At 39.3% G+C, this 22,041-nt stretch overlaps 1 protein-coding gene across 7 annotated transcripts in view; it reads left to right on the forward strand.

Moving 5' to 3' along the window:
* The first annotated feature begins 359 nt into the window (after window positions 1-359).
* Window positions 360-22,041, forward strand: part of LOC101635560 (armadillo repeat-containing protein 3-like) — a 66,767-nt gene continuing 45,085 nt past the window's right edge. For 3 of the 7 annotated variants that reach the window (XM_012731234.1, XM_012731235.1, XM_012731241.1), the window contains exons 1-2: window positions 360-483; window positions 19,263-19,311. In XM_012731234.1, the coding sequence (XP_012586688.1) occupies window positions 443-483; window positions 19,263-19,311 (90 nt within the window). In that variant the 5' untranslated portion in view covers window positions 360-442. Of the gene's footprint in view, window positions 484-8,173; window positions 8,318-9,536; window positions 9,604-10,950; window positions 11,119-19,262; window positions 19,312-22,041 lie in introns of those variants that run through there. The other 4 variants (XM_012731237.1, XM_012731238.1, XM_012731239.1 and 1 more) reach the window with 4 other exon arrangements.

Raw genomic sequence — 22,041 nt, forward strand, 5'->3', positions numbered from 1 at the left:
TAGCCCGGAGGGAGAGGACTGGCCATATCGTTGGCTGCCTCCCAAAGTGCCATGAAATAAATTTTGCAATCCCTTTGAGCCTTTAGGACCCTGAACTTGAACCTTCCCACACTGAAACTCCCACCTAACAGGATGAATGTCTTTCCCACCACCCCTACTAGCCACACCCCTTTCCATGGACCCTGGCTTCCTCGTGGGTTGTATAATTCTCCCACTTACTTGAACAAGCCAATGTCTGAGAGATCATCAGAAAAGTCACTTTAGAGACTTCTGAGGACCCGGTAATATATTCCGCATGGAGACCCTTTGGTTTGGCCAGGAGAATCATGTTCTGAACTGTAACTTCTGTTTCAGATCTCCCCAGGTGACACCTAAATCCCTTCCTGTTTTCCATGGAAGTCCGTTCAGTGTCTTCATCCATGTATACTTAAATTTAGTCCGTATGCTGGTAATACCTGACACCACAAGAAGTTACCGTTCCAGGTATGTCTAAAAACGTACATTGTCCCCAGTGATCTCCCTGTCCGATGGATTTACCTGACTCAAACGACTGGGCAAGTCTGTTGCTTATTTTCGTTCTTCACTCAAATGTGATGGTTACAACTGAGTACTCCAGATTTGCTTATGTAAGGGAGTCAAAGGATGATAGACTCCTTAGAAGAGACAAGACACATGATTACTTTCACTTACTCTTTTTGTTTTTGACTGTCCTTTAAGCATCACAGTAGCCTCCGAAGTCTTCTTGTTCTTTCCTTCTTGCTTCATACTACAGTATAAAATGAAATCTGTTTCCCCCAGCATCAGCTGTTTTGTTAAAAATAAAAACTAAGGGCTCGCCCTGCTAGCACAACAGGCCAGAGCACAGCATGATGAAGCTCTCTGAAGCCACTGCAGCACGAGTTCTGTCTCCCACCAGGGAGCTGCTGATCCACATGGCGCTGCAGAGCACCTCTGGCCTGGTCTGCTCCCCACTCTGTCTCTGGTGAATCCTCTCACCCACCATACCTCTGACCTATACCACAGCATAAATAAATAAATCTTTTAAAATAAATAAATAAAAATTAAACTTGTGGAGAGAAAACATGGGGTTTTATAGTTCCCCTACTTATTTGAGTAAATCAGTTTGTAGAGGAACAGTGCCATAGCCAAATCCACGTAGAAGGTGGAGCTTTCCAGACTCCACTCTGAGGAGAATCGATGGGAGAAGGGATGGAGCTTTTGGCAGTTAAATTATTGGGGCTTTTTGGGAGTTAGACTTCTGGTGAGGGGAGAGGGAGGGAAAAGGGAGAGGGAGATGGGTAGGTTTTTTTTTCTGCTTCAATTAATGAGAATACCCCACTCCAGTCTTTATACATTAAGTTCTGAAGTTACTTTCCAGCGCCTGTGACTCCCTATGTGATTCTTTCTTTGCCATAGGTCCTAAAGAAGTGATTATACTCAATTTATCTCTTGTGGACTAGCTACCTCTTCCAAATAAAGTAAAGGTCACCTTTAAAAAAATTTTTTTTATTATGATACAGGGAATATATATATTCTGAGAACATCACAGAGGGAAGTAAAATAATGTATGAAACATTTGTTGAGTACCTACTTGTGTCAGATGCTGGGAGTATCATGGTGAGCACAAATGGACACTGGTTTTTTTGTTGACCCAAGTCTGGGAAGAAGGGGTATGTTAGGAGGGAGAAACAGAGTTTAAGCAAATTACCACAGAAATTACATGAAATTTCAATTGTGACTAGTGCAATGAAAGAGTGGTTTCTCTAGATCTAATACTGTGATTAGATCTAGGCAGAAAGCCTGTGAGAGGCCTCTCCTGTGGAAACTTATCTAGAGTGAATATCTAAATGATAATGTGATAGACTTGAGGCAAAAACTGTCCCAATTATTTCTGTTCTTTTAGAAAATGGCTTTGCAATTCAGATGAGTTGATTACATGACTTACCTTAGCCAAAAGATGGGGGAGAAGTTCAATTAGTTCAATTAGGTTCAATTAGTTCTGTACTTAGGCCTAAAGAGGTTTCGTCTGTGACCATTCACTTTGACACTCCTGTCAGGGCCATATGAATAATGGCTAATGAGATCCATAACTCAGTCACCCCTCTGACACCTTAGCTGGCAGTCAACTGGCAGACATGTGAGGAAGGCCATTCCAACCCAGGCAGACCTCAGCTGACCTGCCATTGAGCAAGCCTGCTGAGATCAGCAACCTCAGCTCTGAGCAACTGAATCTTCCAGCTGACCCACAGAGGTACTAGACAAAATCAGTGTTTGTTGATTTATACACAGTGGAAATCCCTATGCGAGAAGAAACACAGCAGGTTCCCAAAATCAAAATCCATATGGAAGGGTGTTAGGCAACACAGGGAAATGACTTGAGCTAGGTTTAAGTGGATGGGGGCACCTGGTAGACCACTTTGAAAACTTGATTCTGAGAGCAGTGGGGGTTCACACACGAGTTTTGAAGTACAAAAACAGGTTGAGCAGGATCAGAATAGAAACAGAGTTTGCAGTAGTCAGGCATTATCTTGTGTGCTGGGATGGTGACAGGGACACAGCCACACCTTGCCACCAGGAGGTGCTACCTTTCACTGTGGTTTGTGAAAATGGCTGTCCCAGAACTTGTGCAGAGAATCCTTTGAAAGCTGGGAGTGGAGTGGTTTAAATAAACTCAAGGTAATTGGGAAGCAAAATAACAGTTGATGGCAATTGATAGGATATGAGAAGTGGCAGATTTCTAGGGACATGTCAAGGATTACTGTTTAGGGTCTTTCTTGGGGTGCTACCAGTCACTGAGAAAGAGAACAATGAAAGATCAAATCTCAGAGAAAATGAATATACCTTTGAATTTAGACATGTTGATTTTGAAGTGCCTTTGAGATTTTCCAAAAGACATCCAACTTGGTAATTAAGTAGATGAGGCTGGAACTCAGGTGAGAAGTCTGGTTGGAATCATATTTTTGAGCCATTTTGCTTTGAAATATTTCAAAATGAATTTTGGCATTGTTCATCTGTTCCAAATGGTCTAGAAATATTCATTTTCCTCAGATTAAAAACAACATAATGCTTCAAGTTTTGAAAACATAGAAAAATGTCTTTGACTTCATTTTGAAGTTTTTCAGGATGAATTTCTGTAATATTAGCACATAATAAATAATTGGAAATAAAGGCAAAGTCCAAATCTGTAAGGCAGTTTTCAGCAAACCACTGGATTCAATGCACACCTGTGCGAGGAACTGTGTGACACAATTCCCAGTGTTTTAATAACTTCTGGAAAGTTCTCAGTCACAGCTAATAAAACATAATGGTGTAGTTTTCAATATGTTGTTACTAAATTATATGGCAATTTATACCTAAGCTTCACATCTAATTATCTTAAATATTTGGCAATTTTCTGTAGGTATGTGAATATCGTATATGGAATCAATAATAGTGAACATATTTATAAGTTTAAAGGTGTTCACACAAACCCATGCCATCATTAGATCCAAAGTATGTGCTTAACAATGTTCATTTAAAATTCTAGGCTCTTTTTTCTTGCACTTTTTTTTTTTTAAAGATTTATTTGTGCATACAGAACTGGGGTACAGGCCAGAGGTTCAGGGGCGGTGAGAGGCTTCACCAGAGACAGAGTGGGGAGCAGAACAGGCAGATCGATGAAGTACACTGCTGAGGGGAGCAGCGGGAGGGTCAGGAGAGGTCTGCCACACCATGTGGTCACCTCCGGGGCAGGCGGGAATCAAACTCATGCGGAAACGGCTTTAGATTCTCAGTGCTGTGCTTTAACCTGCTGCGCCACCAGGGAGGACCCCTTTTCTTGCACTTTTAACTCTTAAAATGTTCCCTCCTGTTGGCTTTACTGTCATTAGTAAAGCTGGCCATCTGTCGTAATTCAAATGAAGTCTGATTTGTTGTAGAGGAGGTAAAGCCCTGTAATTGTGATGTTCCTAAGGGCTTGTGTTTATTGCAGTGGCATGGGTTATTCTGTGGGTGTGTGTTACTTATACTGATAGTTACTCTTCCATTTCACATCCATTGTCTCATTGTATTTTGTGAGTAAGCTCAGAAACATTGAGTTCTTTGACAACGCAACATTTCTGTCTTTATTATCCTAAGGATTTTATTTCAAAAATGCATACATTTCAATATGTGTGTATATTTGTGTGTGTGTAATTACTTTCAAGTCTCCAACTGATTATAGGTAAACACTTTTTTTTTTAATTTGAGAAACCTTTTTATAAAGATTGATTTATTTATTTATGCATATAGAACTGGGGTACAGGTCAGCAGTGCAGGTGGCAGTGACAGGATTCACCAGAGACAGATTAGGGAGCAGAACAGGCAGATTGACTAAGTATAGTGCTGAGGGGAGCAGCAGGCGAGACAGGAAAGATCTGCTGGGCCATGTGGGTCACCTCCAGGGCGGGGATGGAACTCATACTGGAGAGGCTGCAGCTAGCTTGCTGTGCTAAGTCCTAACCCGTTGCACCACCAGGGAGGACCTAATAAACACTTTGAAAATATAAAGCTCATCTCTGAGTTTCAGGCACTGTATTCAAAACTTTGTTATGTGTCATAACCATCTTCACATCATTATAGTAATTTCAAATAAAATCCACTGTTTTTGTGGTCTCTGAATTTTTCTGCATTTTAAATCGACAATCAGGGATTTAAGTAATGAATATGAACATGAATGCAAAACCCAGACTGCCTGGTTTTGAACCCTAACTTTATCCTTAAAGACTGTGATCTTGGGCAGGTCTCTTAACTTCCCTGCGCTTCAACTTCCTCATCTGTAAAATGGAGATAATAGTAATATTAGCATCTGAGGATTCTTTCCTAGCATTTGTATGGAGGATGAAATGAAAAATCATTTTTAATAATTCTTGGCATGTGGTAAACTATAAGTGTTGACATTATCTGTAATATATTTCAAGCATAAAAATCTAAATACCAAAGCATTTATTTAAATTTCCAAAACCATTTTATACTTTGAAGGTAATTTTTGTTTCCTATTATCTACCTATTCTAATGAATTTTAAACCCTGGACAGGAACCTGAAATTGAAATTATATAACTGTCTATAATATATATAGATAGTGGATATACATAGACCAGTTATCAAAAAAAAATGAAATACACGTGATTTGGGGCAGTTTTTCTATCCATTATTGGTTAATCCTTATAGCATCCCTCAGAGCCAAACATCGCTGTGATCATTTTACAGATTGAAAGCAAAACAGATTCAAGAATATCTGGGATAAATCCAGCTTCCTGGATGAGATTTGGAATCACCACTAAAAAGAGGAGAGAGGAGGGAAACCATTGGTTTAATTTAGATTAAGGATTATCATGTTATATCAAGAAAGATTCCTCTCAGTAAGAATTGTTCACAAAGAAAATAGTTCTCATTGAAATGTTCAAGATGTGGTTTTCACACAATGCCTACTTAAGATCAGCTATCCCTATTGTTCATGCATGTACTATGAGCAATTAAAAGAAGCAGCTTCAGTGGGGAAAAGGGAGCTCTGGACACAGAAAACATATTGAAGTGTAGTGTTGTAACCCAACACGATTAACAACAGTTCCTTCATAACTGCTAATAATAATGTATTTTCAGAACAAGCTAATGAGAGCTTGAATCAAAGTCAAGATTAGTGTTTATAAAAGAAACCAGATATGTATAGAAAAATTGGATTTCTGCCTGTTATACCAGAGCCTGCTCTTTGGTGTCAAGACTTTACTTGATGGAAGTTTCACTCTTTATGAAAGTGTTCCGGCATGAAAACAGGATCAACTCGTAGAGCCCTCAGAGTTGAAACACAAGTGTTTTCTCACCGTATCTGCTACCTACCCTGGCTCTCATCTCCATTCCTGATTTGTCCATTTCTCCTTATCAAATGAAATTTTTTTCAGCCCTTAGAGGAAGTCACTTTTCCCTTTACTGAATTATTCAACTAATTTGTGGTTCGAGGTGAACACACAATCATGGGGTTTGTTGAGAGGAAGAGTATTCAGTAAGACTGATGCAGCAGGTATCGCTTGAGAAAGTGTGATGAGACTAATAGATGCACTGAAAATGATTTGCTTTTTGAGTAAAGGAGGAAGAAGCATCTCGAAATAGAATGTTCTAAGCTCCCAAGGTCCATCTGCCCCTGCCTCACTCATCTGTGAACTTAACTGTACTACTTGAATTCAGGAAATGACACAAAATCAATTCAGGAGATGCCAGAAAAAATTCAAAGAAATGTATGACTCAGTAGATTTTCATGTTAGAGTATCAGGTTTCACATAATACAAGGAATATGGGGAATAAAACTGTAGAACTTCAACAAAACTTCAGAAAAAAATGCATAATTATGACATTGTGCTAGGAAAACAATACTTTAGTCCCATGTATAAATAATGAAATAGTTATGTTTATTTAGCTCCCTATTAATTTGGAAGGCAGAATATTTCGAAGGAAATTTCTTGATTTGGATTCTCAGTGAGACCATACGACCTTCATTGCTTAGCAGCATGCACTGTGGACATATACTTGTAAGCAATTGGAACTATGGACCTGAAAAATTATGTTTTTTTGAAAAATATCTTCAATAGTATGAAAATCACACATTTTGTCTGCAGACACATATTTGTAGCACTATTTTCCCCATTTCAGAATCACATCATCCCGTTTTCCTTTGAGAAGCTCCTTCATGTGAAAACTAGCCTAGGTTCTTCCTAGGTATTCTATTAACATTGACTGTACCCAGGGCATAGAAAACAAAAGTCAGTGCTTTAAAGCCCTTTCACAATTGAATTTCCCGTGGAGAAGCAATATCCCAGGAGCATAATAGATTGTCTGCCTTCCATTTACACAAACACTTTCACAGCTAACTAATCAGTTGCAATTCTAATCTATATTTCTGATTTGTTTACATGCATCAAGCAGGCTGGCAACCTTTTGAATTTAAATGTGAGTTAAAATAAAATACAACACAAGTAAATGACAGAGAATAGCTAACAGTGGGGACCTTGTTTACACTCCACATTCTGAAAATATTTGGTTCAGCTGGCTAGGAAAACCACATGGTGGAGACAGACCGGGTGCCGACTGGGTTACTGCCTGGCTGGAACCAGGGTGGGGTGATGGGACTGTCTGTCACCTCAAGCCGGAGAAAGAACACATTTTCAGCACACATGTCATCCCTGCTTTAACAGAAGATCCCTGATAATCCTTGCCAGGTCGTCTTGTGTGCCTGGCACTGGGCCAGAACAATATGCCAGTCTCTGAATCCTCTGCTAATACCCATCTCTTCTCTTCCATAGTCATCAGTAGAGGCAGCTGCTTTTATAAGTGTCTCCCAGAGCCTATTGCTTCTCCGAGTCCTTTGTTCCCTCTGACTTTCTGGAATTATCCTCTAATACTCTCATATTCCCCTCACCCCCAACATTTGAAGGTTTATTGAGAGGCTGGCATTCTGTTCCTGCTGCCTCTCCCAGTGGTTATCCTGAGTCAATTAAATGCCACGTAATAGCTCCTGAACAGTTGCTAAGGGCAAGGTGCTCCATGACATGGGAAACACAAAGATACTCTTCATCCCCATCCTACACAGAGGAGACATTTCCATGGACAGATGTGTATTAGTGCATCTTGCCACTGTTGGGTGTAAGAAATGAGAAAGAAGGTGGTGAGGCAGGGGAGGTAAGGATCACATTTTTAAAAAATTAATTGAATATTTAAAAGCTTTTTCTAACCACAGTTACCCCTAAAGTACAACTTGGAAATTTAATTATTTCATTATCTGTTGGCATATAAAACTGACCTTTAAAGGGTTAAAGCACAGCACTACAAAGTTAACCACAGCTGCTTCAGAGTTCAATCGCTAGCCAGGAAGCTGACCCACTTGGCACAGCAGACTTCTCCTGTCTTGCAAGCTGCTCCCCTCAGCAGTGTATTTCGTGACCTGCCTATTCTGCTCCCCACTCTGTCTCTGGTGAATCCTCTCACCGCCCCTGCACCTCTGCCCTGTACCCCAGTTCTGTATAAATAAATAAATAAATCCTAAAAAAAAAAAAAGAACCAAAACACATTTACTTTAGAGACCTGAACAAGCTTTTATTCCCCACCCCCTTAATAAACAAAGTTCTTCCAGCATATTTGCATCCTGAGAGCTCAAGAAGGAAAAAACTTAAGAGATTTCAGGAGCTGTAACAGGATTCCCTGTGCTCCTTGATTCTAGGAGGCATGATCTACTTTCCTTCAGCAGCCAGCTGGATGGCAGGCCCTGAGCTGAAGTTGGGAATAAGGCCCTTGGCACTCTGCGTCCCTCAGGTTGGTATGCAGCATGTGGGCCAGCCACTGGGGTTCCTGCAGCAGAGCAGAAGTTAGCCTGAGCAGCAAGAGCTGGGTTTGCCTTAGTCCAAGAACTGCTGTCCTCTGTCAGAATCCTGGGGCTGGGCAAATTTACTTCAGAGACCTGAGGAAGCTTTCACCTTTTTCTCTTTGAAAAGCACAGCTCATATGCACATCCTCACCCTGAGAGCTCAGGGAAGGACAGTGCTGCCTAGAGCTGTCAGGAGCCGCCCAGGGAGGTACCTCAGGAGGGTGGTAAGGCATTGGAGCCCTGAGCTTCCGCCCAGGCCCCCAACCACAGCAGGGACGCTTGGCAGAAGCCCCAGTGAAGGTCAGAGGCTGAAACTGGCTCAGATTCTTCTGGGGTTTCTCCAATTCTCAGCCCTCACGGGAGGACTAGAGCAGTTTTCCCCACCTGGTACCATTCTAACCCTGGCCTGACCTCTCTCCTGCTGGTGTCTGCTCTGCTGATCAGGCCTGGACAGTGCTTTCCTGCCCATGGGCCACGCCAGGTGACTTTTCCACTTTCCAGGTGGGGTGCAGAGATCCCATTGCTCCTGCTTTCTGCGCTGTAGGCTTATATCCTGAGTCCCACAGGCTTCCTTCTCCACATACCCTGGGCCTTCCTTTCCAGTCTTCCAGGCTTGGGAAGCCACTTCCCATCATATGCATCAAGGAGCAGCAAGTTATGCTCTAAAAACGAGCAGGTAGGAAACAAATGGATCGGGGACCAAATTCCCCAGTAGTTTTGTGACTGCTTAGAGGGATATCTCCCTACCAGGAAGTAGATTTTGTTATTAGCCAGAACAAGAGGTCTATCTGCTTATTTTTCAATAAAAGAATATTTGCTATAAACACACAGAAATAGAAACAAGAGAAGTATTATTCCACCTAACATTGTGAAAAGTTGAATCACATGTAGAAAACTAATTTAAGAAAATTTTTAGAAAGTGAAAGAAAACATTTTTTAACAGTGTGATTCAGGTATAATTTACACAGAGTAATTTGCCCTCTCTAGGTCTATAGTTTTATGTGCTTTGCCGAATGTGCACAGTTATGCAACCACAATCGAGTTTTAGAACACTCTCACCCAAGTCCTTCCTTGTGCCCCACGATACTCAACCCCACCCCTGCCTCCGCCCCTTGTCCCAGGAAACCACTGATGAGCTTTCTGCTGCTCTGCTTTTGCCTTTCACAGATGTGCATATCAGTTGGGGCCCTAGGCAATACTCCTCTGAGTCTGGCTTTCATTCAGCATAACATTGGTGAGATTTTTTCATGCTTCATATTTCAGTACTTCTTTTCTTTTCATATGTAGCCCATATGTGGGATCTCCCTACCACATTTTGTTTGTCAATAGACAAGCTTTTGGGTTATTTCTCTTGGGGACATTATTTGAATAATGGTACTAAAATTCACCTTAAGTTCTATACAGACATGATCATTTTTTCCCTTAGGTTTCTTTTTCTTAGATTGCAGGATGAGAATGTTGGTATGTAAAGTAGTAATTTTGTACACAAGATGATAAATGTATATTTCACTTTCAAAGAAAGTGTCAACCTTTTTGAATGGGTTGTACCATTTTACATTGTACCAACAATATAAGAGGATTTGAGTTGTACCACACTGTCATCAACACTTGTTTATATCTGTCATTGTCATTTTAGTCATTCTTCTGGCCTATCTCATTATGGGTTTAATTCAAGTTCCCCATTGACCAATGTGGTTAAACATATTTCTATGTGGTCATTGGCCATTTATTTAGTTTTCTTTGTTAATGTCTAAACCTGTGCCTGTTACCCAGATCATTTCTCTTATTGAGTTTTAAAAGTTCTTTTTTTATATTATTTACACTTTACATTATAAGTTTTTTGTTCAAATATAAATCCATAAACATTTCTTTTCTATCCTGTGTCTTACCTTTTCTTTTTTTTTTTTGTGGTATTTTTCAAGAATTATGAATTTTAATGGTGTATGACTAATTTTTGTTCTTTATAATTTATCCTTTTTGTACCTCATCTAAGAAATCTTTGTCTATCTCAGAGCCACAAAATACTCTCCTGTATTTCCTTCTGAAGAAAATAATTTGTATAATGAGGTAGATATAGTAAGTATGGAATAAAATTATGGAGAGCCATCAAAATATAAGCTATTGTTATTTTAAAAAGAAAATACAGCAAATGGATCAGAATAATATTGAAAAGTGAATAGCAAAAAATTATAAATAAATAACAATATCTAAATATAAGAAATCTAAGAACAAAAGTTCAAGATGGGTGGGCATGGACAGGGTAAAGATAGGGAACAGTAACAGAGAAGATACGCAATGCATATCTCAAAGACAGCAAAATCCCCACAGGGTACATGTGATGGTGAAATGTTTGTATCTAGAAAAGATCTTATTTTCTAACCCAAACCCTTGAATCTAACTTGACTTATCCACTTTTCCTCACATTTCTATGGCCCCTGGCATGAAGGACTAGAGACTTTCTGTGATCCTGCCCAGATTATATGTGCTTTTGTGTACTCTGCTATTCTAAACTTGAGGCTGTCAAAATCCAGCTTTGGTCCCTGCTTTTACCCTCTCATCTCAGGTTGTCTGTTCTCCACAGTTCAGTGCTTCCTGGACCTCGCAGGATTCTAGCCCTGGAAATCTAAGCCCCAGCCTGGTCATAAAACGGACAACTGACAGTCTGTCTTCCACTGGGTTAAATGCAGGGGCGGTTTGAAAGGATATTGAAGTTCGAATAACACACATTCACTTGTATGTAGATTTTCTTGTAAGTAGATGATATAAACTTACGGTAAATAAATCCCTTTATTGTGTTTTTTCCCATTTATCTGTGGATCATGTCCTGTGCCTTTAAGTATGTGGGTGTGGGCATATCAACTGAGTCAACCTAAGTTCATCAGGTTTGGTCTGTTTCAATACTTACTACAAGTAGATGTTTAAAAACCTCATTGATCTCTGAAGGAAATAGGGAGATGAAGCTGTATCTTGCAGAATCTACACTTTGTGTAACCTATTAACATCTAAACAAGGTCATCAAGAGTAGAGCCAATGTATAAACCTTCAAATATGGAAAAATATATAGACTTCAGAAATACCTACCACTGTCTTTTTTTCTCCTCTGGACCCAAATATCTTCCATAAGAATCTATTTTGAGCTAGACATATTCAAGGCATGGAAGAAGCTCTGGAATCAAAGAGGTAAAGGCAGTATAAAGAAATGTCAACGCCATTCCAAGGATAAGCCTTTCATAACCAAGGTGTGCACTAACAGGGAATTACAGTTGACCCAGACTTCTAGTCCTCAATATTTCTGCCCCCAGAAATCTATGATGATATCTTGGAGATTTGACTTTTGTCTTATTCTGGTCAAGTATGCAAAAAAAAACTTGGGATCTGATTTCCAAAGTTGAGACATTTCCAGTGGGAAATGTTGAGACATTATGAGAGAGTGCCAAAGATTTGTTTGATCAGTATGATGCCACCACTGGATTTAGAAGTTTTTGAAGGTGGGGACTGTTTCTTAAAATCTTTATATCTCAAGCACAGGTGATTGGTGGAATTTAAGTTGCAGGGGATTCTTCTAGAAATTTCTTTCTTGTTGTACAATTAAGTTCTGGTTCCAGATACTGACAGTAGTTGATGGTACCTAGTTACAATTGATCCAGTTCACTTAAGTTTACAGCCTCAATTTTCACTCTAAAGTGGTGGATACAAGTCATAAAAAGGTTGATATTCATAAGGTGGAAGATAATACGATAATATTGAATGGCTTAATAACTTAAAGTTGAGGGAAGAAAATATTACAAACAAATTTTATTTTTTTATTTTAATTCATTATTTTTTTCCTTTTAAGAATTAACTTACTTCCTTATATCATTGTTTATTTTTGGTAGTATGTGTCATAACCAAATTTAATACATCATTTACCTGCAGACTGAGATCTCTCAGTCATGTACTTTCCTATCTTCTAATATTATTTCCACAAAGTTATGAACAAAGTTTGAAAATAGGATATTTGTTCTCATAATGGGAAATTAGGCATTTTAAATAGGGTTTATTCTGTGACTCTTTTCCTCTCTGGATGTTTAGGAGATGCCAGAATAATCAAAACTGGAAAAATATATAAAACTGATTAAAGTAAAACTGTAGTTGTTCTACTTCAGAAATAAAAAGAAAAACCCTTTGATACACACAACTTTATTGACACAGTTTGACTCAATGATAAGGAACAGGCAAAGTCACACTCAAGTAATACTGTTTTTTCAAAGGTAGGAGACAGTTGTGTTCAGTTCTTTCATCATTTTCCTTCAGGCTGCCAGAACAATATATGCTCACTTCAGAAAAGCTACAATAGATAATTATAACAGCACAATAATACCTGAAGATAAATACCTTTTTCACCATCTAGAATGGTTCTACCTGGCTGTCTTTGTGAAGCAGAAGCAAAAGTTCCAAACGATGTAGATGATGTATCATTAAGCATATGTGATTGAAAGAAAAGGCTGGTACATGCATAATTTGACCTGGTTGAACATGAAAATATCTAACAAGATTTGAGCCTCTTATAACACCTTCAATCCCAAAGATCTCTTATTTGAGATGATATGTTATTGAAGACCTGTGATCTCCTACAAAGAATTACCTAGTGGAAATAGTTTTGATACATCAAATATCCACTGCCATAGGACAATGTGAGAGACAAAAATCTACATGGGATATGGAATAGGAGAATTACTTCTAGTTATACTCAGGAATTTATACCTAGTTATACTTAGGAAGCTATACATGGTTCCAAAGAACCATGGCTTTCCTATAACTGCCATGCAATGAAGTCTCTCTCTCTTGTAACTATAAATGATCTGATTTATTATGTATGCTGAATTCATATCTTTATTAAGCCTGAAAAGCAGTCACTAACTTATTAGCAGTAAGAAGCTTGCTGTTGGCTAGGTAGTCATCTCAAATTTTCATTTCCAATATAATAAAACTGGGAAGAAAATGTTTCTAAATTATGTAGATGATAACTGACTTGTAACCACAATATAGGGAGAACTTTTACAACTCAATTAGTAGTAAGACAGTTAAAAGTAGGAATATATTTGAACATCTAATTAACAAAAGAAGGTAAGTAAACAATTAGTAAGTATAAATAGTTAATTTCCCACCATTAGTCATGAGGAAATCAAAATCTATAGCACTAGAATGACTAAAACTAAAAGTACTGACAATACCAAGTGTTGTAGAGCATATGAAGCAAATGGATCTCTCACTCACTGCTAGTGGGTATGTAAATATAATATAGCTCCTTTGAAAAACAGTTTGACACATTCTCATATTATCAAATATACACATGGCATACGATCCAGAAACTTCATTCTTGGGTATTTTCCCAAGGAAGGAGAAACATATGTTCACACAAAACCCCATGTATAAATGTTTAGAGCAGACTTATTCATAATAGTCCAAAACTGGAAAGAACCCAAATATCCATCAACCATTGAAAGGATGCTATAGTTCCATGCAGTACAGTACCACATAGCAATATATAAAGACAAGATGCTGACACATGCAATGATACGGGCAAATCTCAAAAGCACAGTGCAAAATTAAACCAGGCAAAAAGGACAACCAAGTGTGTGGTTCCATTAATAAGATATGTCTATAAGATGCTAATCTAGGGACCCTCCCTGGTGGCGCAGAGGGTTAAAGCACAGCACTAAGAAGCTTAAGCCACTTCCGTGAGTTCATCCCCACCTGCCCCTGAGGAGATGCACATGGCGCGGCAGACCTCTCCTGACCCGCCCGCTGCTCCCCTCAACAGTGTACTTCGTGGATCTGCCTCTTCTGCTCCCCGTTCTGTCTCTGGCGAATCCTCTCACTCTCCCATCTCTGGCCTGTACCCCAGATCTATATGAATTTAAAAAAAAAAAGATGCTAATTTATAGGAGAGAAAAGAGATCAGTAGTTCCCAAGTAAGTGATATAAAGAGGTTTGACTTCAAAGGAGCATGAATGAAACTGGGATGATGGCAATGTTTTATGTCTTCATTATGGTAAAGGTTAAACTACTTTGAGCACTTGTCAAAAGCCATCCCACTGTATATGTTAAAATAAATTAGAACCTCCCCCCCCCCAAATAACCATGTGTAGTGAAGACTAGGTGTAAAAAAATAATCGAGAGTTTTAATTATTTCATAAACTTTACAAATTTATTATGACAGTGTATTTTCAAGATTGATTAATATGTTGGTTCAAAACATGACTGTGAGTCAAGTTGACCTCAATTTAAGTTCTGACTCTACCATTTATTAATGAAGTGACCTTATGGCAGTTACATCATTCATACTCATAGGGTCATGGTGGAAATTTAATGATGCATTTTAACCACTTTATAATTGTCTGACCTCAGAGTGAGCATTTGGCAAGTGTTAGTTAATTAAAGCAACAGCCAGTTTATATGTGTGGAGAGACACATATATAAACAAAAAATAAAATCACAATATCTGTGAAAATAAAAGAAATAGAATTAGTAGAAGATGCAATAGGGCACAAAATGAAAAGTGTTTCACTATGTCTGGAGAAAATGATGAAGTGTTTCTGGGGAAGATCATGACAAAAATAAATTTTGAATGGTGATCAAACGGTTTTTAGAATGACTAGGAGAAGACAGGACATAAAATATCATGACTTATTTGAAAATTTATCAGCAGTTTGCCTTTTCTTTTTTCTTTGAATGATCACAGAAGCGACAGAAATGGAAAATAGTCAGCCAGAATAAAAATGCCAATTTAAGAATATTGCTGCATCACATCATCATGTGATGGAATGGGTGGGTGTCAGTAAGGAGAGACCAAATGTAAAGATTACTTTGGTCACCTTGGAGAAGATGGGTTGAATCTAGAGCATGAGGTAAATGAAAGCAGGGAAAAGATGGTGACATTCTATACCTGGGTTATGGGAAAAGGCAGATTAAATTCAAGATAATGTGGGGGATGTTGTAGCTGTATATGAAGTAGAATTGATCTAGAAAAACTGTCAGACTTCAAGCTTGGCTAAGTAGCTAGTGGTGGTGGTGAAATAGGGGCGCACCTGATTGGTCCATTCCACAATCCAGGAATCACACTGTTACACAAAAGGTCTTTGTGAACCCTAAGCTGCCACCTGCCACAATGACTTCTGGTCAAGCAGCAGGGGGAAAGAACACAGCTACTGTGGGCTCCCACTGCTGAGTCTGCTAGGTTCTGGCAACAGTGGTACCACTTGACAAATAGAAAACATGTTTAAATGGGGGTTTAAGAGGGTACTCCTGTGGACATCTAGGTAGAGCTTTCCAGTAGGAGGAAGGATAAACATAACAACGTATTGGATTTCAACGGGCAGATAGGTAGATGAGTTGAAGTCATAGATATTTGGGGGGTGGGGAGTTTGAAAGGAAATGATAAATTCCATGGGAACAGACAAGAAGTTGGCAATGCAGGTGGCAGCTTAGGGTAGAGATGATGTAGAAGTATCTACGCAAAGATTTCTGCTGAGACCGGTCTTTGGAAGAATACATTAGCATCACAGTGTTGGGACTCCTCAGCTTGGCCTCTGGGAAGCTGCAGTATCAGCAGATTTCCCATGTTCACTTCGGTTGATACACACTAGAAACAGATTTCCCAACCGGCCCCCAAAGCACAAGGCTCAGAAAAGTGAAGACACTCATTGCTTTTTGCCATAGTGAATAAAGGACGCCTCAAGTGATGCTCCCTTTGCAGACTTCCTCTCACTAGTGTAGTGCGCAGGCGCGGCCTGGTGTTGCGTAGCAACCCGGGATCTGCAGACTGGGAGCTCAGGCAGTTGCGGGAGCCCCTGGTGCGTAGTGAAGAGCGGTTGCTGGTTGGATCTTCTGGCAGGTAAAGGCAGGCTGGAGACGGACTGTCTATCCGCATGGTTTGGAGAGGCCCCAGCAAAACCAGGGGAAGGAGAAGGTGCCCCCCTGGTGGAAATCTCCCGAACAACTAAGAACCAATCTTTTATTAGGAGTTCTCACAGAGTTAGATAGGGGTTCACAAGTTAGATAGGGGTTAAGGTGTGTTTCATCAGCTTTGCAGCCACCTTCCTTTTTACTTATTTATTTTGTTAGATCCTTAGAACTTTCTCTAATGAAACCTCAGCTAATAGACCATTTTAGTGGAAAATGTAATAAGCAGTAAGTTTCATGACATGCAGTTTTCAAAACATTCCAGCAAAATTACAAACATTTCATGTGGGGTACAACAAATATTTATGGACCTTCCTGACATTTGATAGAAAAGTGGCATTCTAACTCATTAATTAAAAAGAAAGGCTTTGCTTCTTCGTGTACAAGTGAATTTTTACAGGCCACCTCTCATTTAACTGAGGCCGGAGTCTCAAAGACTATTATTTGACTGTGAGTAACTGAAGAGGTGGGTTTCCACTTGTTCTACCATCCTCTCCTCAAAATAGTCTCTCCCCATAGAAGACATTGAAGAACATACAAACTGAAAATTTACCAAGAAATGATCAATACATGACAATAAAAGGTAGCTCCAATAATCAAAACATTGCAAATTGAAAGAAGATTTGTTCCATACTCAGTGCTACTAAGTTCACACATTTCCACCCTATTATTTCACTGGTAGGGTTTTACTTAAAGAAACAGATGCAGATGTGGGTGAAAATTTTAAACCTAAGGATATTTCTTCATTGCAGTGTTGTCCATGATCCAGCTAATTGGAAACAAATTCTACAGTAGGGGGCCAACTAGATAAATAGTGAATTTTAAAATATTTGAAATGACATGCTGATCCGATTAAGTGATTTGAAGCAATATATGAGGACTGATATTTCATAAACTAGCCCAAAATTTTTAAGAAGTTAGTAGAATATAGTTCCAAGAAAGGAAGTTGAAAATAGGGGGTAGAAATCCAGGTGTGATGATAAAATCTCTCTAGAAAACAACACACAAGAAATTGAAGCTTCTGAATTATACAGATTTCCCTAAGTTTATTCCTTGTTGAGTTTTCATTTACTCCATTCTCCCTTCTCTGCTTTCCAAATTTTCTATAATAATGATCCTAGACTTATATTGTACAGAACTGAGCAATTAAGATGGATAAAGAGGTCAATTTTATGTAAATTTTGGCAGGTATAAAATAACCAAAGGAAACAGTGTACTTCAAAAAGTTAGAGACTTATTTCCTTGTATCGCCATGTTTTGCTTTAAAAGAAAACAAATCTTGAAAGATCAGAGAAGTCATTTAGCTGTTTCATGTTGAATTTAAATGAAAGCAGAGTTTGCTAAGTTTTTTAAGCCCTTAGCATCATCTCTGAAGCTCATTGCTTCGTGCCTATGTCAGTACAAACTAAGCAGTGCCCATGACCAGCTCCCTCACTGTAACTCCCTGAGTTTAAGCTCTTTCAGCCTCTGTGGTCTTCAATATACAGCTACTCAAAACCATGCTCCTGAAGTAAATTTATGAGTGAAAATCAAGGGTCATTTAATTGATTTTTGAATATTACTCATGTGGAATTGCTTTGTCAATTCAAGGGTGTTAATACTTTGGAACTGGTTATAAAGAGCTATGAAGTATTTTTTCCCCTGGTCTTTAATAATAAATAACCAACTTCATTTGTACCAAACAGCTTCTGTGTGTCTGCCTGAAGAGATTACAGGCACAACTCTAGGGTGTGTGCTCTTCAAGCATCTATATAATATGCACTGAAGGCAGCATAATTTCATAGGCAAAATGTCAAAAATGACTGTGATGAAAGTTAAACTTAATTAGTATGTGGGTATCTTTAATATACTTGATAGAGTGTGAAGTAGTGCAACACAGAGTGAGCTTGCCTGGTCCCTCAAAGACCTTGCAATTTAATTAATCTGAAGGTAGGGACTCATAATAGATGTCTTTGGGAAGTCTCTGTGTCTATGAACATGTGAGTTTTAAAGTATGTGATAAATTGTGTTATGTGTCTCTCATGCCAGGAGTTGCTGTTGTTCCTTGACAGACCATCCAAATTAACCCTGACCTTGCAGAATCTCTTCAGTGATTTTCTACTTCCCAAAATTTCTCTTGAGACTAATTTCCTTGAGACTAGGATATTCCATCTGAGATTGCCTTAATGCCAAATGTAACCCCCAAACTCTGAAAGGTTCCTGGGGTTATTCTGTTATAGTCAGCAACATCTTGGAAGATTCTCTGTACCCAGATGGAGTTACTCCCCTGGTGAATGGATAGTGTTTATTTCTCTTTTCACCTTTGGGCAGGTGGAAGAAGGTTTTGCAAGGAGTACTTTCAATTTGCTGAGAATATATCTTACTTTTTCACTGAGATGTGGGTGATATTAGAAAAGACTCTGGGAGCTGAGAAAATAAAACAATTGTTAATTTGGAGTTATAAATCTTAGATAGTTTTCAGAAAATTGTTATTCTCGGGAAATGCAGAGATGATAATTATTATCAGATTCCTGCCTTGTACCAAACACTATTCTAGATGCTTGGAGTAGATTAATGGGAGAAAGAAGATGAAAATTCCGCCTCTTGTGACAAAACATTTTTGCCAATCTCAAAAATCACTCAGATTTTGTCTCGTAAGCCCCATATAAATGATTGATAAGCAAGGTAAACTATTTCCTTTATGTAAGTAAGAGTTATGTCACTAATATGTTTCCTCTTTCAAACTAGAACCAGGACTAATATTCGACTATTTTACCAATTAGTTCCTTTTAACAGAGTTTGAAGTGGAGTTTAAAAACATATTTTTGTGCATGTGCAATACTTTCTATAGATTTACTTATAGTATTTTTAAGGTAAACTTTAAGGAAAGAAGTTAATCTCCTCCTGAGGACACAAGTAGCTGAGAAACAAATACAAATGTAATGTACTCATGACTGCCTCTTTTTCCAGAATGGGTAAAAAGATAAAGAAGGAAGCAGAACCTCCCCATAAGGATGTGGTAAGTTTCTGATTTGAATGCTAGTAGCAAATTTAACAATCCATTTTAAAAATAAATTGTTCAAATAATTTGGCATGAACCAGTATATACAGAGTATACGGTGGCAGGAGCCCAAAGTCTGAGTAATGGTAACATTACTAACTTTATGTAAACACACAGTTTATATCTAACTTTATATAAGCACACAGTTACAGCATTGTTGTTACAGAATTAGCACAATTGGGGAGTAATTATTAGTTTTTTCCACTCTGTGGATGACATGTTTATGATCCTAGTCAATGAATAAAATAGTTTTGATGATTCTCTTAAGTATTTTACGTTTACATTTGCCAGACCCTCATTAGTGTTAATTATCCAAAGGAGTTTTCAAAAATCCTAGCTTAATATAAGGTTGTCTGAAGATGACCAACTGGACATGGGAAGTCCAGCTCTCTGGGCACATCATATTTATCTATACCAGTGGCTCAAGTAATGCCTTCCCCACAACACAGAAGAAGAACATGACATTGCAAAATTTTCACTTCAGACATTTATTTTGAAACAGACATGTGGCATGTTTTTCATCAAATAAGTGTGAATGGGGACAAGTACATGTAGTCAACAGACTGAGGGCTTTGCATCTGGAAGGACCCTGAGCTGAGTGTCGGAATCTCCCTGAGAGCTCTTGGACCATGGGGGTAACACATGGGAACTTGGTCACACTTCTGCTTCTTATAGACCTGTGGTGGTGAAGCTGCCAGATTTGCCCAAGTTATTTTAATTTTCTTAACCTCCTGAATGGAATTTGTATTGTTCAACTCATTTTGCTTGACTTAAAATAGCACATAAATTTCATAGTGCCTGCAAACTCAGTAAGGTTTTTCTTCATGGGAATCGCCCCCCACATCCCCCTCACAAAATAACTACTTATATATGATTCTTTACATTCTATGAAGGATGTAGCTTAACTTAAACTAGATATAAAAGAGGAGATTTGTAATTGCTTGAGAACATAAACTTCTCTGTGTCAACTAATGGCAATTTGCTTCTTTTTTGATATTTTTTGAAAATGTAGTTTGCACAGGTTGTTAGCCTCTCTTTAATGACCTTCCCAGGGCATCTCCATGTCTGGCTAAAAGTTAATGCTGATGCTTTCATAAAATTCAACTTCCATGAAATAACTGTATGAAAGGACTACTGACAGGAGTGTTACCACAATGGGAGAACGGACAAAGGACAGTGGCAGGGATGGGGCAAGGTCACGCTCAGTGGGTCTTATCCATTCTCTCAATTGAAAACAACTCAGGCTCAGGGTCCAATGACAATGGGATTTATTTAACAAACAGGAGATTGGGGGAAGTAGAGTTTCTAAGGCCAAAAATGGCTGGCTGTCTCACCCCAGATAGTGCCTGCAGAGCCTCCCCCAAATGGACACTCTTGCAAAATGGCACCGTCTGATCAACAATGGCCTGGAGCCTGTGCAAAACAGCAGGCCAGGATCCAACTCATAGCGGCAAGTGGAGGTATTGGGGGGGGGGGGCTCTGAGAGACATGCAGCAATAGTCTGAAGGTCAGACAGCACCAGACCAGGGGGTCCCAGGGAGGCCCACCCATACTGGGAGCTGCAGACAATGAAACAATCACCCCTTGTGCCATTTTAAAGGATGTACTATGCTGGCTGGCTGGCAGGTGGTGCTTAATTAACGGGGTTAGAGAAATCCAGGCTCTGCTACCCAAGGGGATGCTGCCTTGCGCTAGGGGTGTCACCTCGTGGGGCAGCAGTGATGGGGGTGACATGGGTTGAGAGATTACTCAAAGTTCATGTGGCGCAATGAGAAGCCTAGAGCAGCTATATCAGGAAGAAATGTGCAATCCAAGGGCAATCTCATATTTATTTCAAAACAGGTTCAGAGAAGATGGCAAAAGGACATGCATGGAGAAGCAATATCATCTGGAGCAAGCCAGGGTGGAGTGGTCAGGGCTATTGCTGGGGGGCTCCATAGTACCTGCTAACCAGAGCATAATATCTCTAGTCCCGGTTCTCACCTAACTTCCTGCTGATCTTTATAAGTAAGCTGTTCTAGCAGATCTTGCTAATCTGGCCATAATAGCTGCTTGCTGTTTTCAGCAGATGCTGTTTTGCAGCATGTTCCTGATACCAGAACTTTTAGCTTAGTAGGAAGCCCCGCTGCCTGACCGTACATTTTGCTTGATCAGCAGGTACTCTGGGCACTATGACAGTAGCCCTGTGAATAAAGATTCCATAAGGGGGCTCAAACCTCGCAGTACTGCTGGCTCCAAGCCATGGAGAAGGTGGGCTGAAACAGCTCACCCCAACCCCAACAAAGCCAGCATACCCGGCGGCCTCTGGTGCCACAGTGGTCCTGTTATAAAAGTACCATGATAGAGAATTTTTAGTATAAATCAAGCGATTTAGTAAATAAGAGGACAGACTCCAGAGCAATTCTGCCAGAGTCTGAGTCCTTACTCTGTCATATACCACCTATGATCGGGCAAATTGGCTAATCTCTGTGTAACCCAGTGAAGATGCAATAAGTTCACAGTGGTGAAGCAAAGTGAGATAAATGTCAAATGCATAGGCCGTGCCCGTGCTATGTAAGAACCTAGCAGATGTTGGTATTATTAATGACTTAATGGAGGATGCTCTCAGCATTCTACACAACTGTAGAAGTTGATATGAACTGTCAGTAGAGACAGGGTTTCCACTCTGGAAGATCAGCTATCACTGAA

The sequence above is a fragment of the Condylura cristata genome, unplaced genomic scaffold, assembly GCF_000260355.1.
Source record: "Condylura cristata isolate star-nosed mole 26May11 unplaced genomic scaffold, ConCri1.0 scaffold00030, whole genome shotgun sequence".
Taxonomy (NCBI): Eukaryota; Metazoa; Chordata; class Mammalia; order Eulipotyphla; family Talpidae; genus Condylura; species Condylura cristata.